Genomic DNA, 22,597 nt, shown 5'->3' on the forward strand with positions numbered 1-22,597 from the left:
TCACGCCTCAAAGAGCACCCTGCAGCACAAAGAAGTGGGCAACAAGGAGATCCTCCAAACCCTCAGGCTAGCTGCCCATTACGGAGACATCAAAATGGGTTCTGGCATGGAAGGGGGTGCAATGCCAGAGCCCCCCTTCGTGGACTCCCCTTCGTAGGGGTCTAAAGCGGGCTTGTGGCTGATACATGTGGTTCAAATGTAGAAAACCCTGCTTTTATTCGCACAAGCAACACAAAGGTTGTTTAGGTGAATTATTTGATTTGTTCCTTAACACTTGTAACTATAGGCCGTGACCACTGAACTGTTAACACTTTCTCTCTCTCTCTCTCTCTCTCTCTCTCTCTCTCTCTCTCTCTCTCTCTCTCTCTACCTTACCCTATCTCTCCTCCCTTAGGCCCGTCCCCTCCTGCTAAGCTCCCAAAACACAACACAACTCCAGCAACACAACCTAGAACACTTTCTTACATTTGTTTTTTATGTATAAAAAACATAGAAGAAAAAAAATCCCAGTTTTTTCCCCAATTTCTCTTTATGCATTATATATATATTTTTTAAATATATTTTTAATAACTGCACCAATAGGATGGGTCTCCTTTATTGTTTACCTTTTCGCACAGCTGCTCTTGCACTTTCAATTATTTTTTCGCTGTGTTTATAATAGTAGGCTATCATTAAAAAGGTGTTATTTCCCCTAAGCTACCACACAATTACCATGGATTTAACATAAAACCATGTGAGTTAGCAAAATTAGTCGTGTTTTTCCCAGTATGGCACATGCCCGAACAAGTATTAGATTTTTTTTTACCACCAAAGCCTATGTAATGCGGTACAAATAAATAAAGGGTATTTCCCAAGAGCCACCTGCGTTGTTGCACATGGATAACACAAGGGGGCAGCCCATTTCCATGATAACACAGTTCTATCAATTTAATCCTTTGTTTTTGTTTAACTTAATCTGTGATCATTTAGTGTGTAATCCCACCACAATTGCGACAACATGTGTATTGGATGTATCTAGGACTATATCCCCTGGGCTGTTTTTCATTGTTTTTGATGAGGATCTTTTGTCAGTTGTTGCACATAGCCCTTTCTGGGGCTTCTACTGTACCAACATCTATGCGTCACAGACCATACGATATTGTAAAATAAGTAGCTTTATGTCGTCAACTACACTATCCCTCCCCCATGTTCAATATCTATCTCTAGACCCTCATCATTCCGTTTACTTCCTGATGCTATTCATAGCGCTGTTGTGCGTCAGATACCTTACGTTGTTCCACATGGTGTGGGTTACGAACATCAACAAAAGCCATCCGGCTACCGTCGTTTTCCCACCTAGGTAATTTGTTCAAGCTTCCTTAACAAAAGAAAAAACACCGCCCTTACCCTTTACCGGGCCTTTTGGTTAGTAAGAATGCAAACAAACAAACAGACCCCTTGTGTGTACTTAAAGCATTACCTCATGCTCCTCAATCCAATTATCCAATCCTTCGACACTTATTTCTTCCAAGTGTACACACATTAACAACTTTTTATTTACCCAAAACTGAAACGATGGATATGTTGTATATCAGTGTGAACATTGCATCCCAGTATTCAGAGTCAATATGAACACCAAAGTAATTATTGATTTTATCAAATATAGTGGGGCTTGTGATTCCCTTACAATATTGTTCAAATGTACATGATACATGCTTGAAATGTTTGAAGAGAGAAAAGCCTACTTCAGCCACGTTGCCTAGGTACACCATTATTACCTCCATTTAATAAATATATATTCCATACAATGAGCCTCCTACGTATATGCATAATGGTCATGTGGGTGTATTGAAGCTGGTTTGATTGGCTCCTAACAGCAGGTGGACAGCGAAAAAACTGTTGATTGTTAATTAACAAATATAACAGAATCAGTGGTAAGCATCTGCCTACAGCCTTCCTGGCTATGTTTAAACCTTGCGTGTACTATAGTGTGTGTTTGTTGTATCAGAGAGCTGCAGGTTGATCAGATAGGCTAGATTCAATCTGCCAGGTCTTACCTGTGCCAGCTGGCCAGGGTGGTGGAAAGTCCCTGAACACACAATATATAGGGAATACACACGCGGTCGCATCCACACGCACACACACACACACGCGCGCGCACGCACGCACAACGCATGACGCACACACACACAGACACACACACCAACACACACAGGGATACTCAAGCATACAAACTTTTCAGACAAATGCATACTGACAAAAACACCTGCCCACACACCAACACACACACACACACACACACACACACACACACACACACACACACACACACACACGCACACACACACACACGCACAATAATCTATAGGGGATATGTTTGTTTTCATAGAGAACAAAACAGGGGAAAGAAGTCAGAGGGGAGTGGGAGATGAAAGACAGAGATATGATAGTATCACATGGTATTACTATAGCATAGTGAGGCATAGTGTACTATGATTTATTATCTTCTATTTCTGTTTTCTTTTGTGTTTTTCTTCTTTCTGAATTACAAGTGCAATCCGTGCAATAATCAAAATTTAACTTTTTCAAAATAGATTTAGTCCTGAAATAAAAGAATATCCATCGATCTAAAAATACTGGATGAAATCAACGTCATTGAACGTTTTCAAATTTTCCACAATGTTATTTTGCAGGTCAGGTAAGGGCCCATTCATCAGCTCATCCTGTTTTTGAAGAAGCACAGACGTTGAGCGCATGCTATGTGCTAGTCAACTAGGTCATCCAGTGGGTGGGATGTTGGTGGGTGTTTGCTATACCATTTATTCTTTACAGTGTCCTATTTGATTTCAGCTCTGCCTCATCAGGAAGGATGCAAGGGAGTATAGAACACCGGTCTCCTTGAGCTTGTTGTGTTTCCCAGAGCCTTAGGATGTTCAGAGTCACACAAAACCCTATGACACGTGAGGACCAATCAAGTCGGGCCGTCTGTTGAGAGAGTCACGCACAAACTTCACATATGATCGCATGCATCCAGCAGCAAGTCATAGAGGACATTCACTGGAAGCAAAGGGAGATGACTCCCACAGATATACGTACACTGGCACATGCATGACCTCAGATATGTACACATCCACATATAAACACACACAGAGACACACAGAAGAGACAGGGTACAAAGATGTACTCTGAAGAAGTCTCTGCTATCAATTGATTTAGTTTGAGTCATATATGGTTACTATACGTTTTCTTCGCTATGCCCTATGAAAAAATACAAAAAACATGTAAAACTGAATTAAGAAAAAACGCTGGCTACGTTTATCCCAGATTCATTTGAATGGGAAACTCATCAGCCAAGTACCCAGTTTAAAAAACGTAATAAAAGAGGTGAAAGATAATACAACCTTATCGACAGAAGCCGTTTTGAGGGTCCTCCGACAAAGCCTTTTAATGTGCAATTAGTAACTGCATCTTTGTGAAAGGGCGTTCCTCTGTGATCCTTCCGTGAAGACCAGGCATTGTGCCTCAGGATTGCCTACGCGCAGCCCGGCCGCGGACACTGGGCCCTGGTACCTCTGTGTGAATGCAGGCTGTGGTTCGCCTGCTGTACCCGCTGATGACAGCTTAATTGAGGGCCCCTGGCCCCCCCGCCGAGGCCCTCCGTTTGTCCGCGCTGACAGAAGGCGATCGGACCGCGGGGAGAAGAGTGGGAACGCCGGGAGATCCAACCTGGGTTTCTGTGGGCACCGTGAAAAGATTGGCCCCGGCCTTTCAGGCCGGACACAGGTTCCCATGTTACACGGGGTTCGCAACAGGATTGCACACAAGCCCAAGTACGCACACACTCACTGATGCACAAATACACACACACACACACAAACACACACCCTTGTGCCCATACACAACAAACACATGCATGCACACTTATTCTCACACACCCACACATACAGACAAACACACACACACACACACACACACACACACACACGCATGCACACTTGCTCTCTCTCTCGCACACACACACACACACACACACACACACACACAAACAGACAAACACGCACACAAGCATATTGAATTGATTTTGCAATAAGACTCCCCAATCCCGTCCATCTATCTAAACGGGCTCCAGATTTATCTAGATTGAAAGAGGCCCTTTTAATGATTCTCCATGCGTTCCGCCGCTGATCCGGACTCTCGCTACGAACTCCTGATGACAGACAAGTACAATGGATTACTAGGTCCACCAGAAGCCCATTCAGACAGACGGACAGGATGGGGGAGGGCAAGGCGGGGACGGGAGAGTCGTAGTGGGGAGAGGAGACGGGGCGAGGTGGGACGGGTTGGAGTAAGGGCCCAACATGAGTCTAAATAGGGTTTGGTAAAAGGTTTTCAGGGGACTGGGGGGGGGGGGGGGGGGGTAAGTGGGACTCAGGTGCATTAGAGCAAAGTTTTCAGATTAGCGGGGAAGGCTGTAGGACACGGACAGCGGTGAGGACTCTTGAGTAGAGAATAGAGACCTGACAGCCAGTTATCACGGCCACACATATCCTCTGTAGTCCAAGCTGTGTGTTTTTAAATTCCCTTCATTGCCTAAGGGATGTTGTGGGTGGAAAGCAGACATTTTGAGGATGATAAGCTATAAATGTGTCCCACAAACTGAAATGAGGGCCCTGATTCTGTTCTGTCTCCTGATGAGCAATACCAGTTCGAGCCTCGCGCAATTCAACGGATACAACTGCGACGCCAACTTCCACAGCCGATTCCCTGGTAAGAAAACTTTAGCTGTCTTACCTCCGGATCGCTCCTCACTAAAATGTCATCAAAATATACATTTATGTCTTCAACCTCCTCTGTGTCATCCCCTATCTCTGCCTCAAGACATTTGCTAAATAGTACTTACCACTTAGTTGTGAATTGAGGTAGGGGTTAGGCGTCTTGCTCAAGGACGCCTACATGTGGTAACCAGGCGTCAAACCTGCAACTTTTATGCATTTGCAGAGAGGTGCACACCCTAGCCAGTAGCCAGACGCATCGAGGCATCCTGGTTCTCCCCTCTGTTCCCCTCTACTCCTCCTGGTTCTCCCCTCTGTTCCCCTCTCCTCCTCCTGGTTCTCCCCTCTGTTCCCCTCTCCTCCTCCTCCTGGTTCTCCCCTCTGTTCCCCTCTCCTCCTCCTGGTTCTCCCCAGTGTTCCCCTCTCCTCCTCCTGGTTCTCCCCTCTGTTCCCCTCTCCTCCTCCTGGTTCTCCCCTCTGTTCGCCTCTCCTCCTCCTGGTTCTCCCCTCTGTTCCCCTCTCCTCCTCCTGGTTCTCCCCTCTGTTCCCCTCTCCTCCTCCTCCTGGTTCTCCCCTCTGTTCCCCTCTCCTCCTCCTGGTTCTCCCCAGTGTTCCCCTCTCCTCCTCCTGGTTCTCCCCTCTGTTCCCCTCTCCTCCTCCTGGTTCTCCCCTCTGTTCCCCTCTCCTCCTTCTGGTTCTCCTCTCTGTCCCCCTCTCCTCCTCCTGGTTCTCCCCTCTGTTCGCCTCTCCTCCTCCTGGTTCTCCCCAGTGTTCCCCTCTCCTCCTCCTGGTTCTCCCCTCTGTTCCCCTCTCCTCCTCCTGGTTCTCCCCTCTGTTCCCCTCTCCTCCTCCTGGTTCTCCCCTCTGTTCCCCTCTCCTCCTCCTCCTGGTTCTCCCCTCTGTTCCCCTCTCCTCTTCCTGGTTCTCCCCTCTGTTCCCCTCTCCTCCTCCTGGTTCTCCCCAGTGTTCCCCTCTCCTCCTCCTGGTTCTCCCCTCTGTTCCCCTCTCCTCCTCCTGGTTCTCCCCTCTGTTCCCCTCTCCTCCTCCTGGTTCTCCCCTCTGTTCCCCTCTCCTCCTCCTGGTTCTCCCCAGTGTTCCCCTCTCCTCCTCCTGGTTCTCCCCTCTGTTCCCCTCTCCTCCTCCTGGTTCTCCCCTCTGTTCCCCTCTCCTCCTCCTGGTTCTCCCCTCTGTCCCCCTCTCCTCCTCCTGGTTCTCCCCTCTGTTCCCCTCTCCTCCTCTTGGTTCTCCTCTCTGTCCCCTCTCCTCCTCCTGATTCTCCCCTCTGTTCCCCTCTCCTCCTACTGGTTCTCCCGTGTGTTCCCCTCTCCTCCTCCTGGTTCTCCCCTCTGTTCCCCTCTCCTCCTCCTGGTTCTCCCCAGTGTTCCCCTCTCCTCCTCCTGGTTCTCCCCTCTGTTCCCCTCTCCTCCTCCTTGTTCTCCCCAGTGTTCCCCTCTCCTCCTCCTGGTTCTCCCCTCTGTTCCCCTCTCCTCCTACTGGTTCTCCCGTGTGTTCCCCTCTCCTCCTCCTGGTTCTCCCCTCTGCTCCCCTCTCCTCTTCCTGGTTCTCCCCAGTGTTCCCCTCTCCTCCTCCTGGTTCTCCCCAGTGTTCCCCTCTCCTCCTCCTGGTTCTCCCGTGTGTTCTCCTCTCCTCCTCCTGGTTCTCCCCTGTGTTCCCTTCTCCTCCAGTGCTCCTCCACTCATCCTCCTCCTCTCCTCCCTGCTCTTTTTCCATCGGTTTTCCCGTCGGTTTTCCCGTTGGTTTCCCATCGGTTTTCCCAGCGGAGCGGGACGTCAGCGTGTACTGCGGTGTTCAGACCATCACGCTGAAGATCAACTTCTGCCCCGTGCTGTACTCGGGCTACACCGAGGCCGACCTCGCGCTCAACGGTCGCCACGGCGACGCCCAGTGCCGGGGGTTCGTCAACAACAACACCTTCCCCACGGCGGTGCTGTTTAGCATCAGCCTCAACACCCTGGAGGCCTGTGACAACAGTCTGGTCGTAAGGACACACGCTCACACGCGCACGCACACACACAGCGAACATGCACTTGTGCGCACACACACAAACAAACATACACACGCGCGTGCGCCCTCATGCACGTGTGCGCACACATGGGCACACATAAACACAAAGGCTCGCGAATACATGTAGAGTGAATAGCAGAGAACGAGCAGTGATCATGGATTATACATCAATGTTATATTCTGGTCAGAAGGGGAGGGGGAGGATAGTATCAGTACATTTATTTAGCTGACGCTTTTATCCAAAGCAACTCACAATGTGGGCATGCCAGTACATATAAAGAATATAAGAAGCGAACTGCTTTAAGTGTTACAGTTTAGAAACAGTAGATCAAGAATTGTTATCGTTTCTTCTTATTTTTTCTTGTATTTCTCCTGCCCCGAGATGCACTCTTAACTGATCATTTCCCAGTCTCTGACGGAAGATGCGTGCTGTCCTGACAGTTTAGTAGTGATAATGATGTTTCATTCCAGCCCAAAGGCACCAGGTTCGACCCCAATGTCTACACCTGATCGTGGCCTAAATCGTCTGTTAAATAACTAATTGGCAGTCATTGCAATGTCGCTTCCTACGTTGTGTACACATCGAAGGGATTAAACCAAGACGTTCTGCTCCTCACAGGTCACCACAGCCTATGGATCTAACGCCTATGGCAACACTTCCCTCGTTCAAATCGGAAATATCTCGGGATTTCTTGACACCCCCGAACCCGCAACGGTCATCAGCTACCTGCCTGGCCTGCTGTACAAGTTCAGCTGTAGCTACCCCCTGGAGTACCTGGTCAACAACTCTCAGGTGGCCTCGTGAGTACACCGGAGAGGACTCCCAGAGGACTGGATGTTTTACGTTTCCAAGAGTGGACCTTCCTGGATAAGATGTATCTCTCTATATATGTATATATGCATGAGATGTATCAATATTGATGTCGTGACTATAGGCGTGTAAACCGACAGACAAACCGTGTGTACTTTCTTGCAAGTACAAACTTCGATTGTAAGCTTATAAGTACATGCACGTACGCACAGCTTATTTTTCCATGATGGACGTCAACGCGAATGGGGAATGAATGATGAATGATGTTGATGAATGATGAATAGTGAATGTCAGTGATTTTCAGACACTTCTTTTGGTTGCTCTATTATTGGTTGTGTGGTTTGGCTCTTGTCAGCCTGACTTGCTTATCACTTTGCATGAAAGCCTCTGCCAAGCGACTCAACGTCAATGTTAACATAGCCGACAGACAGTCTGTCTACATTGATGGAATACATACTAATATTCCTTCTCTGATGTCATAGTTGGACAATGACACCTGCATCATGTCTCTTCCCCACAGTTCATCTGCGGCCATTTCAGTCAAGGACAATAATGGTACATTTGTGAGCACAATGAGTATGATGTTGTACAACGTAAGTATATACTGTACACCGTGCTGATATTGACATTGCATTTCCTTCATTGAAATCTTAAGTTTAATCAAGGGCTGTGATTCAAAAGTGTAACTCAACACTCTGATAACCACGCTTGTCTAAACAGTGTGCGTTTAGATATATAAAATTAACCTTTTTGTCATTCGTTTCTTCATCTCTTCCAGGACTCAACGTATAACCAACCTCTGTCCATCCCCACGGCCGGCCTGGCTCTGAAAACTAGAGTATTCGCTGCGGTTAAAGCCACAAACCTGGACAAACGGTGCTAAATAACATTTGAATATTGATTCCTGAACCTACATTAAGGCTGTATATATTGCATAAACTCTGATAACTGACTATGTGTGTCAAAGGGCATTCACACCATCAGGTCATTATAGTCACTTTAACCGTTCCACTCATTCACATCACTGCCCTGCCTCGCCCCCAAAAAATATTATCTCATCTAATCAACTCAGTCGCCATCCTCCATGTATCAAACCATTATGTGACTGCAGGTCTTGAAGGCGCCAGTCAGGAGCAGAGCAGGACAGATTAGTCATTCTCATTCCCCCTGTGAGGTTAGATCTCTATCCCGGCCCTCCAATAGGCTCTCATGGTTGAGTGTGTCTCCTGCAGATGGAACATCTTGATGGACTACTGTTACACCACCCCCTCGGGGAACCCAAACGACGAGCTGCGCTATGACCTATTCTTCGGGTAATCTCGCCGGTTTCTCCTTCTGCTTCTTTCCCAGACCATGAATGGCTGATCAACCATACAAGTGGAGGGCCTCTCCTTGCTTATTATCCTTTTCAATTCGCAATGTGGGCCCCTTAAGAAATGTGGTCTGGATTTAAGAGATTTGACCTGAATAATCACCTTGTTTCTCTCCGAGTAAACTTACAGACAGCTAGTTCTCATTTCAATGTCATAATTTAACAGATGTTTTCGTTCAAAGCGACTTAGAGGGAGTTTTGGGGTAGATACATCAAAAGGGAGCAGGTAGGGGTTAGGGCTTTCTGGCTCTAGGATGCCTACAGGACATTTGTGTGTGAGTTGGATCACCCTGACCAATACACTACCCTGCCCCCCAGATAAAACATGTTTCTGTGTAAACAATGAATGCCTGGACTCCCCTTACGGTTAACCGGCCAGCACCCCCCCACTGATTTAAAAATGTTTTACGTATGTATGTATGTATGTATGTATGTATGTATGTATGTATGTATGTATGTATGTATGTATGTATGTATGTATGTATGTATGTATGTATGTATGTATGTATGTATGTATGTATGTATGTATGTATGTATGTATGTATGTATGTGAATTATGGCACCCATTGCACTCCTGACCATCCCTGGAAGGTGGGATCTGCGCGTTCCTTCTCAAGATTTCTTCCTTTCTAATTAAGGGAGTTTGTCTTGCCCTCTTGGGGGGCTAGGGACAGTGGGGGGGGGGGGGGGTCATAGACACACGGCCGTCTAAGCACTTTGAGACTGTACCTGTGATTAAGTGCTACCCAAATAAAGTTGAATTGAACCGGTGCTCTCCAGGTGCAACAAGGACCCCCAGACCACGGTGTTCGAGAACGGGCGGAGCCAGTCGGGGCGCTTCGCCTTCGAGGTGTTCCGCTTCGTGAAGCACCGGCACCAGAAGATGTCCACCGTGTTCCTGCACTGCGTGACCAAGCTGTGCCGCGCCGACGACTGCATCCTGCTGATGCCCGTAAGGAGGAGATAGGAACGCCGACCGATGCAAACACAGTTAGCGGTGGATCTGAATCGGGGGGTAGTGACGCGTGAACGTGGCTGATTCTGGTTTATTGACGATGTGATTGGATAGATCTGTGGTCGGCGAAGACGACGAGAGGAGGGAGGAAGCCGAGACTCCAGCCTCGCCTCGTCTGATAAGGCGGTCCTCTCAGCGGGGCCTATCATCACCAGGAGCGGTATGGCTCTCTCTCCTCTCTCTCTGTGCTGCTCTACCTCTCTCCACCACCATCTCTCCCTCTCTCTCTCTCTCTCTCTCTCTCTCTCCCTCTCTCTCTCTCTCTCTCTCTGTAGTGCTCTACCACTCTCTCTCTCTATTTCACTATCTATCTGTGCAGTACTTTTGTATCAACCTGGTTCGTTTTTTCAACGTGCTTTGTAAATAAAATAACCTGTCCACAGATGAAACTCCAGCCACTAATTCACAACTTGGTGAGTCCTTATATGTATCCCGCATCTAGATAGTGACACATAACATTATTTATATTAATATTTGCCAGCCTACATACGGATTGTATTGGTCGGCAATGAAGCACTTCACAAGGTTGACACACATGTTCATGTTTTCTTCTTGTTGTTTTTTATCAAGCAGGATCCGACGACTCTTCGCTGCCAATCAACCCCACGACCAGCGCCCTCATATCGGGCGTGGTCATCCTGGGCGGGACCAGCCTCGCCTTCGTCCTGCTTGCGCTCCGCCTCCTTCGGAGGGCCCGCCCCCCGACGATGACATCATCAGGGGTTTGGAACCCAACCTTCAAATGAATTGATCATAGGTGTGCACTGTACACTGTACACTGTATGTAAGCATGTGTGTCACCATTATATCCATATGTGTGTGTACTCTTTGAATGTAAACCTAGGATAGTCTGTGCTAGAATGTTGTATACTATATATACTCTATATATACTATATATACTGTATACTTGGTCTTGCCTGCATATTTCTTTGCTATTCATTGGTATTATCAAACATAAGTACTGTAACATTTTTCATTATATTTTATGTTAATGTGAATTATTAAAAGTTTATCAAAAATATTAAACAAGAAGTAGAAGCAAAAAAATGACAGATAAAAAAAAATCCAAATGTGAGATATACAAAAGTTTGCATTGGGCCATATTATAAATATGTATTATTTCATCAAATAAAATGTGCGTGTGCTGATTTTAATGTTTCTATTGTTTCAAATTTCACTATGAACTTAAAATATATAAGTTATTACATTACATTAAATAAAAATGAATCACAAAATCTGAAGGAATCTATTTTGAAAGGTGTGGTTATAATTTCTGCCTTTAGCACAACCTCTGCATTGACTGACTACTGAGATTAGAACCATAAATAAAACCCTTGTTGGGTCTCAGTTCAGCCCCAAGACTGGGGATAAAATTCAACTTAATTATTAGATATCGACTTCTCATGTGGAACTATAAACACATATTATTGTTACCGAATCAAACCTTTGATCCAAATCAGGCGAGGCCGGGTCATGGTGTGCATGACATCAAGCCCAAATTCACCTGTCAAAATGAGATGAGGAATCCACATGTTTTTCACTGTGACCCGATATAAATGTTCTGTGAGTACATGTGTGTATATCTGTGCATGAAGGTTGTAGATAGCCCGGGTTGGTCTGAATCTCAAACAGCCACACCCATGGTCAGGTCTGACCCCGATCGCAGTCCACATTCCTCTTCCCAGGTGACTCACCTCACCGGGTCACCTTACACAAATACAATCTTCTGGTTTACTCCCCCCCTCTCCACAAGGAGTTTATCAAAGGCTGCTTTTGACGTTTGAGATTGCACTGGTTAATGAAAGACCACTGAAAACATTGAGAAATTGAAACTTGTGTATCGTAGTTTTAAGAGCTTTGACGATGGATCCTACACACGTGACTAGACTAGACTAATTATTGAATATTACCTATTTTACCTTAAATCAAAAAATCACATTTGCTTTCAGATTTAAAACATGTACGACATAATTGTTTTTTTAATTGCAGCCAGGAGTTTTCTTCAAGATTATTAGAAAAATGTGTTGTTTTGAGAACAAAACAATCACCAACACTAAACCTTTGATCCAAGGTTTATGCAACAAATGGCTGAAGTAAAAAACAACATTTCATGTCTAAAATTATTTTCAATGACAGGCTTGTGTAAAATGCGACCTGCCTTTTACACAAGCCCCACCTGCATTTTACACAAGCCCCTGTTGGTGAGAATTAGACCTAATTTCTCATTGTTATGCATGTCCCACGAGACAACAACCATATACTCTCTTACTTTATTAAGTTTCATATACTCACCCAACAGAGGAGATTTATGCTCCACAAAAACCACAAAGACGTATGGGCCACTGTCCCACCTTGTTACTCTGAAGACTAGGGTTTCAGAATTTGCCTCCAGGAAATGGTCCACTAAACCTAAGCCACAAAAGGGAATTGTTCTAAGGCACCCAGGGTAGCCCCACCAAAGTGACATAGACCCTGTTTCCATCCAATTCTATAGAATACACATGTGTATAGAATACAGACACGCTATATAGTTCTTCTCCATGTCGCATATATAACGCCACCCGCAGCCCCCAATAATTAAATCAGCAAACAGACGCAAGAGGTAAGAGCTGGAGAATTAGTGCAAATAACTCGGACCGTAGACAAGACTCAACCGAAATTGCCCTCTCTTGCTTGACCTCATTGGATTCTACATCTTAATTTGGACCATATTCTATTCTTTTACAGCTGACCACCCTGGAGCCTACAGATACTCTGCTCTGCATGATTTGGGGGTTCCAGCCTATGCTTCCACTGATGCTATTGGTTTTCTTTATATTTTGACTCCAGCTTTTCTATAGAGGCTGATGGGGGAGATGGCTCTTATCAGCTTGCTCGGCCTGACGTCCCTCTTTATTGCGGGCCGCGAGGCCCTCTCCTTATCTGAATGTGGACCGTTTGGTAGAAGACCCGGTAAAACGCTGAATTTATTCTCATTGGCTTTTCCTGCTTTCTTATCTCGGCACACAGCCTCAAGCCACACTTGCTTGCTAAACTTTTTTCTTTTTTTTTAAGCATTGAATCACTGTAATCCCCTACATTTCGATGTTTTGGCTGGAGCCTAAATTGTGGTTGTTTACCGCAAGGACACTTTTAAATACATTCAGCTCCTAACAGAAGGATATTTAAATTGAATAGGGTCTTAGCGGCTATCAAGATGTTTAGGTAATCCCACATAACAGTTGTTGAGACATTAAAGGACTTCATATTAAATTGATGGTGGTGGGCTTACGACCAAGAAGGTGTTATAAAGGGAGGAAAATGCAGTCAACACTGCATGTACTCAAACAGTCCCACCGAAGGGCAGCTGGTCTATTGATGGAAGGAGTAGGCCTAAAGGACTGTAAGTTCTACAGTGAATACCACCCCTGTTCCTATGAGAAAAGTGAAAATAATCATTCAATCAACAGTTTCTGTTGAGGCGCTATGTGGTGTGGAGGTAAGGCAGGTTTGCTGCTAAACGGAAGGTTGATGCTTATGTTTATGTTTATGTTATTGCTCGTTCGATTGTCGATTGTCCCTGAGCAAGGCACCTCACCCTGACTGCTCCCGACGTGCTGGCTGTCACCTTGCGTGGCTGACACCGCCGTCGGTGCATGAATGTTAGCATGAATGGGTGATTGTTAGGTAATATTGTAAAGCGCTTTGAGTGGCCACTGGTTAGAAAAGCCCTACATAAATGCAATCCAAGTAATATTTCCTTTGAGGTGATGACATGTCCTGCCTTTCTCATGCCAGAATACACTGATATCTCCGTGGTGTGTGGGACCTCGGCCATCGAGCTGGCCATTCAGATCTGCCCCGCCATCTACACGGGCTACAACGAGAGCCTGCTTCTCCTGAACCTCGTCAACGACAACAACGCCTGCTCGGGGACCCTGGATGTCTGGGCAGTGCCCCCGGTTCTGAAGTTCTCCTTCCCCATCAGGGAGGGCAACGCCTGCGGGAGCAACTTCCAGGTGAGTCGAGAACCAGTGTTGCCCGATTGGGCCAGATTTCCCGCCAAATCTGGCAACCCATATGTCCAGAACACGCGATTCTTGACAGGGCGGAGACAATTTATGGGAATTTGAGTAAATTTGCGCAAATCCGACAACCTTTGAGAAGAACTGATCCGGGAGAGTTGAGATGAGACATGGGATGTCTAGCGGGGGGGCTGCATGGCCTTGCGATTAGGGTATTGGACTACTACCCAAAGCTACTGGGTCCTTAATTATAAGCCATCAAAGTCACTTTGCAGTCAAATGTATGCCAAATGACTAAAGAGGAGATCATCATTTGAGTTGGACTTCGGATGTTTAGACCCTTAACCTGAGACATCTCCAGGTATTTTATTCTGCCTCCCTTTTACAAAAAAAATCTCATAAGCAACATTCCTAAAAAACTTTTTTTTTCCTCAGACCACCAACTCGCCCGGGACAGGGATCTTTTCAGACTTTTCCAACACCCAAAATGTCAACGTGAGTGGCATAGTCCAGTCCTTCGACCCCACCGTCGGAACCATCACCTACAACGCCGAGCTCAAGTACTACTACTCCTGTGCCTACCCCCTAGAGTACCTGGTCAACAACACACAAGTAGACGTGTGAGTAAGAAGTCATCTTTGGCATCCATCCACCTTATCACTAACTTGGAGCTGTGGTAAGCGTCAGAATACCAGTGTAAACCCTATAGAAGGAAAATATTCTATATGTCTTATTATGATTAGAACATGGTAACACTTTACAATATGGGTTGAATAATTAACCATTAATTAACATTTGTTGATTCAATTAATTCTTATATTATACAGCACAAGCATAGGTTAGGATAGCAGGGTATAATTTAACCCTATTAGATCATGTATAAATGAATACCTCAGTTAACATGAACCCCAAACGTAAATGATTAGTAGTCCATTATTGAACTTTTAAATTACTGTTAGTTAATACTTATGGCTGTAGGCACTAATGCTGATTAACGGTTTATAAATGTACCCTGATTGTGAAATGTTACCTAGGATTGTCATCCGATGGCTATATAGGGTTTAGGGTTCTGTGTGTGACCTTTGACCCTTCTGACCCCAGGTCAGCCTCCTCCGTCGCCTTGAGGGACAAAAATGGGAGCTTCGTCAGCACCCTGCGCATGGAGCTGTTTGACGTGAGGAGACGACGTCCCTGCGCTTAAAAACAGCGCTTAGCATCACGTAGCATCTAATCCTAGCTATCTGTGTTGTATACAGGGAATGGGTTACCTAGCTATGAACATCCTAACTGTACCGACAGAGAAATATTGTTTAAAATTCTTCTGACCAATGTGCTTTGTTGTAAACCGCTGTGGATGAAAGAGTCTGCTAAGTGCCCTGAGTGTAAATGTCAATGTAAAGACAAACGCACCACTCTCTCTTTTGTTTGATTTATTTGACCAGGATGCCAACTATGAGTCCCCCCTGATCATCCCCAGTCTGGGGGTGGAACTGAGAACCAAGATCTACGTCCAGGTGGTCGCATCCAACCTCACGTCCCAGTAAGAACGTTTATGCAGATGCTGTACACTGATGGAGGAAAGAGAGAGAGAGAGAGAGAGAGAGAGAGAGAGAGAGAGAGAGAGAGAGAGGATGAGAGAGGGGGAGAGAGAGAGAGAGGGGGGGGGGGGGCAGAGAGGGAGAGAGGGACAGAGAGAGAGAGAGAAAGAGACAAAGAGACAAAGAGAAAGATAGGGAGAGAGAGAGAGAGAGAGAGAGAGAGAGAGAGAGAGATGGAGGACTGCCTTCGACCCTGAACCCCCCTCCTGTCCCACAGGTTCCATGTTTTCCTGGACCGCTGCTACGCCTCCATCTCTCCAGGGCCCTCCGACTCCACTTTCTTCAACCTCTTTGTCCCGTGAGTCTTGATAACTGAACACATAACAGCGTTATGTAACATATGCCTTAAAGGTGACGTATTATACCACCAGGTGTGAGCGTGATCAGCCATTAACAGCCGTTTTGAATATCTGCCTCTTCTGACATCACCGTTGGGCGTGTCCACCTAGATGTGTGCTGGATAGATCAGTCCACCAGCCTACCCAGTGGACTGCAGCAAAGGTTGGTCATCTGTCCGTCATATATCTAGGTGGACACGCCCACTTGTGATGTCACTAGAGGGAGATTCTCAAAGTGGCTTGTAATGGCTAATCACACTCACACCTGGTGGCATAATACGGGACCTTTAAAGGAAAATGCTTTGTGTTATGCAAATTCCTCAAGGAGCCGGGCCCTTTAATGAAATCTTTGAGAATGATTATTATCGTTATTGTTATCACCAACAAATCGTCGTCTGTTTTTACGCGACGCGCCCCAAGGTGCTCGATCGACCCGCTGACCACCATGATGGAGAACGGCGACAGCCAGACGGCGCGCTTCTCCTTCTCCGCCTTCCGCTTCATCGAGCAGCAGAACGAGACCGTGTCCACCTACTACCTGCACTGCATCACCCGGCTCTGCGAGAGCGCCTCCTGCAGCACCTTCCAGGTGAGTGACGGCCCCGCCCAACTGGCCCGCTCGAGGGGCTGTTCGAGGTGCATCGTACACCAACTGCACGAGTTGCTCTTGTGATGTCGTTTCCTGGCTCGTAGCACTTCACTTAGCGTTCCCGTTTGTCTTTGCGTCTACACAACATGTCGGGAGAAGAACAGTCGTTGGCATGTCATTGTTATTGTTAGCTACATTAGCCTCTCTGGCAAAACAAAACAACAGAACTTTACATTGTGCAAAGCACAACACATTATGGGCACAGGCCATCTTTATTTGTCGAGTTGTATCGTCAACCTCCCTGAACTCGGTGGACTCGAGATATGACGACCAAAAGGTGTAACCCGGTGAAATGCCGCAAGAAAGCCTTAGCGATTTTCCCAATTTTGCAGCTTGTGCGGGTGGTGCACGAGGCATCTTGAACGCACCCTGAGGCCTGTCGGTCGAGCCTAAAGGCCGGTTTATAGTCCTCCGTGAAGTGCTGTTCGCAGACACGGAGAGCCCCCTCCGTAGCCGGAGAGCCTGTCGTAGACCCTCTCCGTAGCTTACGTGCACGTCCAATATTTTTGACTAACCGTCGACGCAACGGAGACGGCAAGGGCTGTGATTGGTCCTTTGCACCTTATTTACTTTGTACATTGTTTACTTTGCACATTCAGAACCAATAAAACCCCAAAAAAGATTAGAAAAGCTTGGGAAGTTTATTTACAACACTATTTACATGGTTTGTAGACCGATAGGGCGGCGGATTGCATTGCGTGACCGACATCCCGACGGAAAACTACGAACGTCCGAGGGGTCTCCGTAGTTGCGGAGACGGATTACGGCGTCGGGGTGGTATACTTTGGCCCTCACGCGTGCCTGTTGGGTTCTGTGCCCCCAGACGTGCAACGAGAGGAGGAGGAGGAGCGTGACCACCGCCGTGGTGCAGGAGGGGCTCACAGAGCCGTCCCTGCTCACGGTGCCCATTAAGACCAAGGCGGAGGGCCGTACGTATCCCACCACAAACTGCTGAATCACCTCAATTCCATTTCATTCAGTTCAATTCAGTTCAATTCAAATCGATTCGATTCGATTCAATTCAATTCGATTCAATTCAGTTCCATTCGATTCAATTCAATTCACTTCTGTTGAGTTCAATTCAATTCGATTCCATTCGATTCAATTCGATTCAATCCAATACAATTCAATTCAACTCATTTCAAAGGTCTAGATTGGCATAGGAAAGCTATATTTACATTAAAGAATGCTATAAGTAAAGCAAGATTGTTTAAAATACAATATAACAACCATCGAAAAGTGGATCTAGTCTATGGATAAACATACTCAATAAAGACCATATAAGCTACCAGGAAAGTGTTAACATTGTAGTTGGATTTTCAATAAAAAATCTCAGTTTAAGATTATAGATAAAATAGTATGATAATTATAGAAATGCTGCATAGTACTATACAGAGTAAGAACATCTAGTGCAAAAAACGTGTGTGTGTGTGTGTGTGTGTGTGTGTGTGTGTGTGTGTGTGTGTGTGTGTGTGTGTGTGTGTGTGTGTGTGTGTGTGTGTGTGTGTGTGTGTGTGTGTGTGTGTGCGTGTGTGTGTGTGTGTTTGTGTGTTTGTGTGTGATAGAGAGAGAAAGAAAGAGAGAGAGATATATCATGTGTCACTCTTGTGCTATTGTCTTACAACTGATCACATTAACTTTCATTTATTCAGCCTTAATCACATTTTTGTCTCAAAGGGCCTCACAAGCTAAAATTCTTTGACACCAATGATTTAATCTCTTCTCTGTGGCCTATTATACTTGTTACATCATAATTTGATGTAATTTACATGTACTTACACTGCTAATATCTTTTCTAGCCACTACATCCAAAGAAGAGGGTAAGCATGTTCTCTCAATAGACGTCCGTACAATTATTACAATTGTTATGATCTTCTCACGAATTTAAATATGCATGACATGACATATCTGATTGTTTCACGACGTACCTAATTGATTAAGATTTTGTCGTTCGCTCACAGAGCCCCCTAGTGGCCAGGGTCAGAACGGCGCGTCCATCGGACTTGGCATTGCCGTCGGGGTCCTGCTTCTTGTCGGAGCCGCGGCGATGCTGACGGCTGCGACCTTCTACCGAAGAATGAGACGGTTGAACTAGACAACGTCTCAAAGACCCAGGACTGGGAGAAGATATAGAGATATGTTATGCTTGCTGGCATAATGTATTACTTTATTAGGAATTATTGGACTATAGCTGTAGGTCTGAGTTACTGTGTCAATACAACTGTTTAAAAGTCAATTAGAACTAAATGGAAAGAGAAAGATAAACGAAAAAAGAAGATCAACTGCCACACTACATTGGAGATTGATAAAGACAAAATGATAGAAAGAAAGCTATAATGAAAATTAACCATTATGTACTGTCCATTTTCATTGTAGCCTAGTTGCAAAAGATTCCAGGGTAATGTGTCTGTGTGCTAACCATAATCGTCATGTTTGGAGCCTGCTGAGAACAGCTGGTCTTCTAATATATAAGCTAAGTCCTCCATCTCCTGTGTTCTCTGTCATTCTTGTTGCATGTTGCTTGCAGATCTCATGCATGATTAAATGTTTGAAACAAATGCTGTGCTACTGTCTTGAATTCTGTTTTCCTCCCATTGGCTTATCCCAACGAACCCAGACGCACAACTTAGTCTGTTCTTAGGAGGAACATTTGTGTGAATTATTTTTGCCATGCTTCACAAAGAATAATTAGAATATACTCTCTGATTCTAAAACACTTGCGGGGACCAACTGGGGATAAGTTAGCCCAGCATTCTGATAATTTTCGCTTTGCTTTTTGTGCATCATGGCAACTCTTGAGAATGGTTGTAGATTTGTAGTGAAACTTTCTCTTGTTAATATAATTTACACTTTTTTCATGCCGACATGCAATAATAGGATTAAAGATGATATGCTTCTAATTACGGGGTGTCCTATCAGCTGAGTCATATCATTCTTTAATCCAGCAATCACACTATTACAATATCATAACAAATAAGAAAGTACAAAGTCCTCATGAATAAATATAAGGTAATTAGTCGGATACTTGGGCCAAACGCACAAATTGCGTCGTTCTCTCCTACTCCACCAGGTGGCGCCTGAACACAATCTTTCACTTTCGACTCTAAACAAAGAAGTTTACTTGTGCATATTTCCAATAATATCACTCTTATTGGGAGAGGATGAAATGCATTACAGCTTACCACTGTTAAGACGATATTCCGCAGCCTACGTCATTATGTTAGGGAGTGTTGGAGCCAGCTCTTTTTACATGTGGGCGTGTGGACCTGGGGAGGGGATGGCTTTACGTCCGTTCATCTTTTGTCTTCCAACCTGTGAGATGTTTTCCGATGGGTGGTGAGATGTCTTCATTATGTAAAGGAGAGACAAGCAGCCACCATCAATATAATCATCATTATATTAGGTACTGTCAAGTAGGTCATGACAAACTCAATGACTGGTAGATGACCCACTTTTGAACCATGAGTTGGTGATTGCGGATATATATATATATATATATATATATATATATATATATATATATATATATATATATATATATATATATATATATATATATATATATATACATATATATATATATATATATATGATATTTAAAAAGTTAGTTAATTGAGGAGTATATATATTTGTATATATATATATATATATATATATATATATATATATATACTCCGCAATCAACCAACTTTCTTTTAGTGATCTTCCCCAATTTAATTAAAATAACAGAGATGAGAGCGTGCTCTCGCCCTCTATCTAATGGCGCGGATATTAACCTTAAGAACCAGCTGGCGGTTTTCCTTATATGGTGATATCCGGAGAGCCCTCTGGGATCGAAGAGACAACGACCGCCTGTAACTACACCCCTGTTGCTATACCCTACCGGCAAAATAGATTTATATGAACCACGTTAACACATTATTTACTCATGTTTCCATTTGATAACACCGTTATCAAATGGATCATATCACAGTTCAGGGTCCCCTGTGTTGGGTGAAAGAAACGAAAACAAAGTTATAATAAACGTTAGAAGTTGAAATCTCCATCCAGGTTTGGTTGGACTTCCCACTCACTAGTGTGTTTTTGGCCTCGTAATTTACAGGTCTTTTCTAATTAATATTCATTGAGTCAGTCTGTCGGCTATAGATTTGATTTAGCAGGCAGGGGGACAATTATAAAAAATTGATGAAGCAGCTTTCTTTAAATTAGGTCAGGCATATGAACTTGAAGTGTATTGTTATGATTAAATAAAGCCTGCGGTTGCTTTAATTTCCCCTCAGACTCAGACAACCAAGAGTGCTGCTTCACTGTGGACAATATCGCCTTTGGTCCAAGGCAGATAGTGTTGCGAATATTCCTCAACGCAATAGGCTGCACAACACAGCCACAGGAGGAGACACAAGACACAAAAGCAAGGAGGTATAAGCGAAATGAGACGTTTTCCTTAAAGGTCACATGGCATGAAAATCACTTTATTATGGCCGTGGTAATATATACTACATATATTATATTATATTATTTAGATATAGAGCTCCAGGACTCCCGCCGGAGCACCCGGAGTGTTCTAGAATATTCACAGAACACGGCCAAATGCTGCGTGCGCCTCCGGATGATATTATGAATGGGATACATTCACTGTAAACACGAACGCATGGTACCGTGGTCGCAAGCTGCTCAGGGCCACACCCCAACCCTCCAGATTGACACGCCTTTAAAAAACGGCACGTTTGTGGAAAGCTCATTGTGGGACTGGCTCGTAGGGGCTGTAATTCTGCACCAAGGCTGAATTTCTTGAACGTCTTCAAATACTGTATCAGGGGCCCACTTACACCTATATAAAAGCATCCATAAAGTAGCATGCCATGGGACCTTTAAACACACCGCCTCTTTGGGGTATCGATGCGTGGTGTGTGAGACTGGACGAGTGGAGTGCAACAGTATTAGTAGGGCAGGCTATAAAGTGAGTGAGTGTGTGCTGGTCTGTAACGAGAGGCATGATGAGTGCGTGGAGAGGTATCAGGGGCCCAGGGTCCTAGGCTGGGCTGTTCTAGCTGTAGGGCTCTTACTGTGAAACATCTGTGATGGGTGGTGGCTTGCCCCAATTACACGCCGGTCTCTGGCCCATCCTCCTTATGTCTGACACGCTACCATCTTTTATTCATACCTCCATGCAGCCATACCTTTTGGCTCACAATTTAAAAAAAAAATACTTCCTCGGTAAAACAGATTGAGCCTATTAATTAATTGTGGAATTATCATGACAAAGGGAGCGGGAGAAAATGGCGTATTATCTAATTGGATGTTGACGTGTGCTTGAACCTACAATTAAAGCGTGTGGCCTGCAATTAAGCTATCTTTCAATGGCGAATGAGTGTTCTGCATATTCTAATCAGCTTGGCATGGAGCTAATGTCTCCATGCCAGAACGCTGCTGTCTGCAAGGCACCTGGGCAGAATCATTGTTCTGCCTTTTATCCTTTTAGAAATAGTGTAAGTTGTAAATTATATTATGCAACTGAAAGAAATGGCGTAATACTTTGGAGTTACCATGCATGCTGCGGTGGGAGGAACGCAAGCACCTCAAAATGAGAGAGAATAAGAAATCGCACGCAATTGGGAGAAAAAACTCCCTCCTTCCCCCCTTCTCCTCGCCCTGTCTTGCCGATCTCCGCACCTTCTCGCTGGCGGTTGAGTCGCTCTCTAAAAGGCACCTATCCCGGCGTGTTGAAAGAAGACAAATATAGCTGGGTTTAAGGTTTCCTTCTCTGTGCAAACAGTGGGCAGGATAAATACAGATAGGATGGCAAATCCCACTAGACAAGCATAATCCAGCCCGGGATGAGCGGGCCGCTTCCTGCATCGCTTCAAATCCTCTCCCCTTTTTTGGGGGTTGTTTTTTCCCCCTGGCTTCTAGATTATCATAGACGGGTGCAGCTGGGTAAGTATGGGTAGAAAGCCAGAGGAATTTCCAAATAACGAACCGGCCACCCAAGAGAATGGTATTAAGTGCGATCAGCAGCAGCAGTGGTTCAGAC

At 45.2% G+C, this 22,597-nt stretch overlaps 2 protein-coding genes across 2 annotated transcripts; both read left to right on the top strand.

Annotated features, from left to right (window-relative positions):
* Positions 1 to 4,607: 4,607 nt before the first annotated feature.
* On the top strand, positions 4,608 to 10,720 carry zpld1b (zona pellucida-like domain containing 1b; the record flags this gene model as incomplete). Its single annotated transcript, XM_079733498.1, has 10 exons — positions 4,608 to 4,746; positions 6,530 to 6,750; positions 7,396 to 7,577; positions 8,108 to 8,180; positions 8,366 to 8,463; positions 8,820 to 8,900; positions 9,740 to 9,911; positions 10,029 to 10,134; positions 10,358 to 10,387; positions 10,545 to 10,720. The coding sequence occupies 10 exons, from the start codon at positions 4,608 to 4,610 to the stop codon at positions 10,718 to 10,720; spliced, it is 1,278 nt and encodes a 425-aa protein (XP_079589624.1).
* Positions 10,721 to 12,820: 2,100 nt separating this feature from the next.
* Positions 12,821 to 18,658, top strand: LOC307073151 (zona pellucida-like domain-containing protein 1; the record flags this gene model as incomplete). The annotated part of the gene is made up of 10 exons (XM_079732854.1): positions 12,821 to 12,926; positions 13,752 to 13,972; positions 14,414 to 14,598; positions 15,080 to 15,152; positions 15,421 to 15,518; positions 15,794 to 15,874; positions 16,335 to 16,503; positions 17,387 to 17,492; positions 18,363 to 18,383; positions 18,525 to 18,658. The coding sequence occupies 10 exons, from the start codon at positions 12,821 to 12,823 to the stop codon at positions 18,656 to 18,658; spliced, it is 1,194 nt and encodes a 397-aa protein (XP_079588980.1).
* Between the last annotated feature and the right edge of the window lie 3,939 nt (positions 18,659 to 22,597).

The sequence above is a fragment of the Pollachius pollachius genome (genome assembly GCF_949987615.1).
Source record: "Pollachius pollachius genome assembly, chromosome: 3".
NCBI lineage: Eukaryota > Metazoa > Chordata > Actinopteri > Gadiformes > Gadidae > Pollachius > Pollachius pollachius.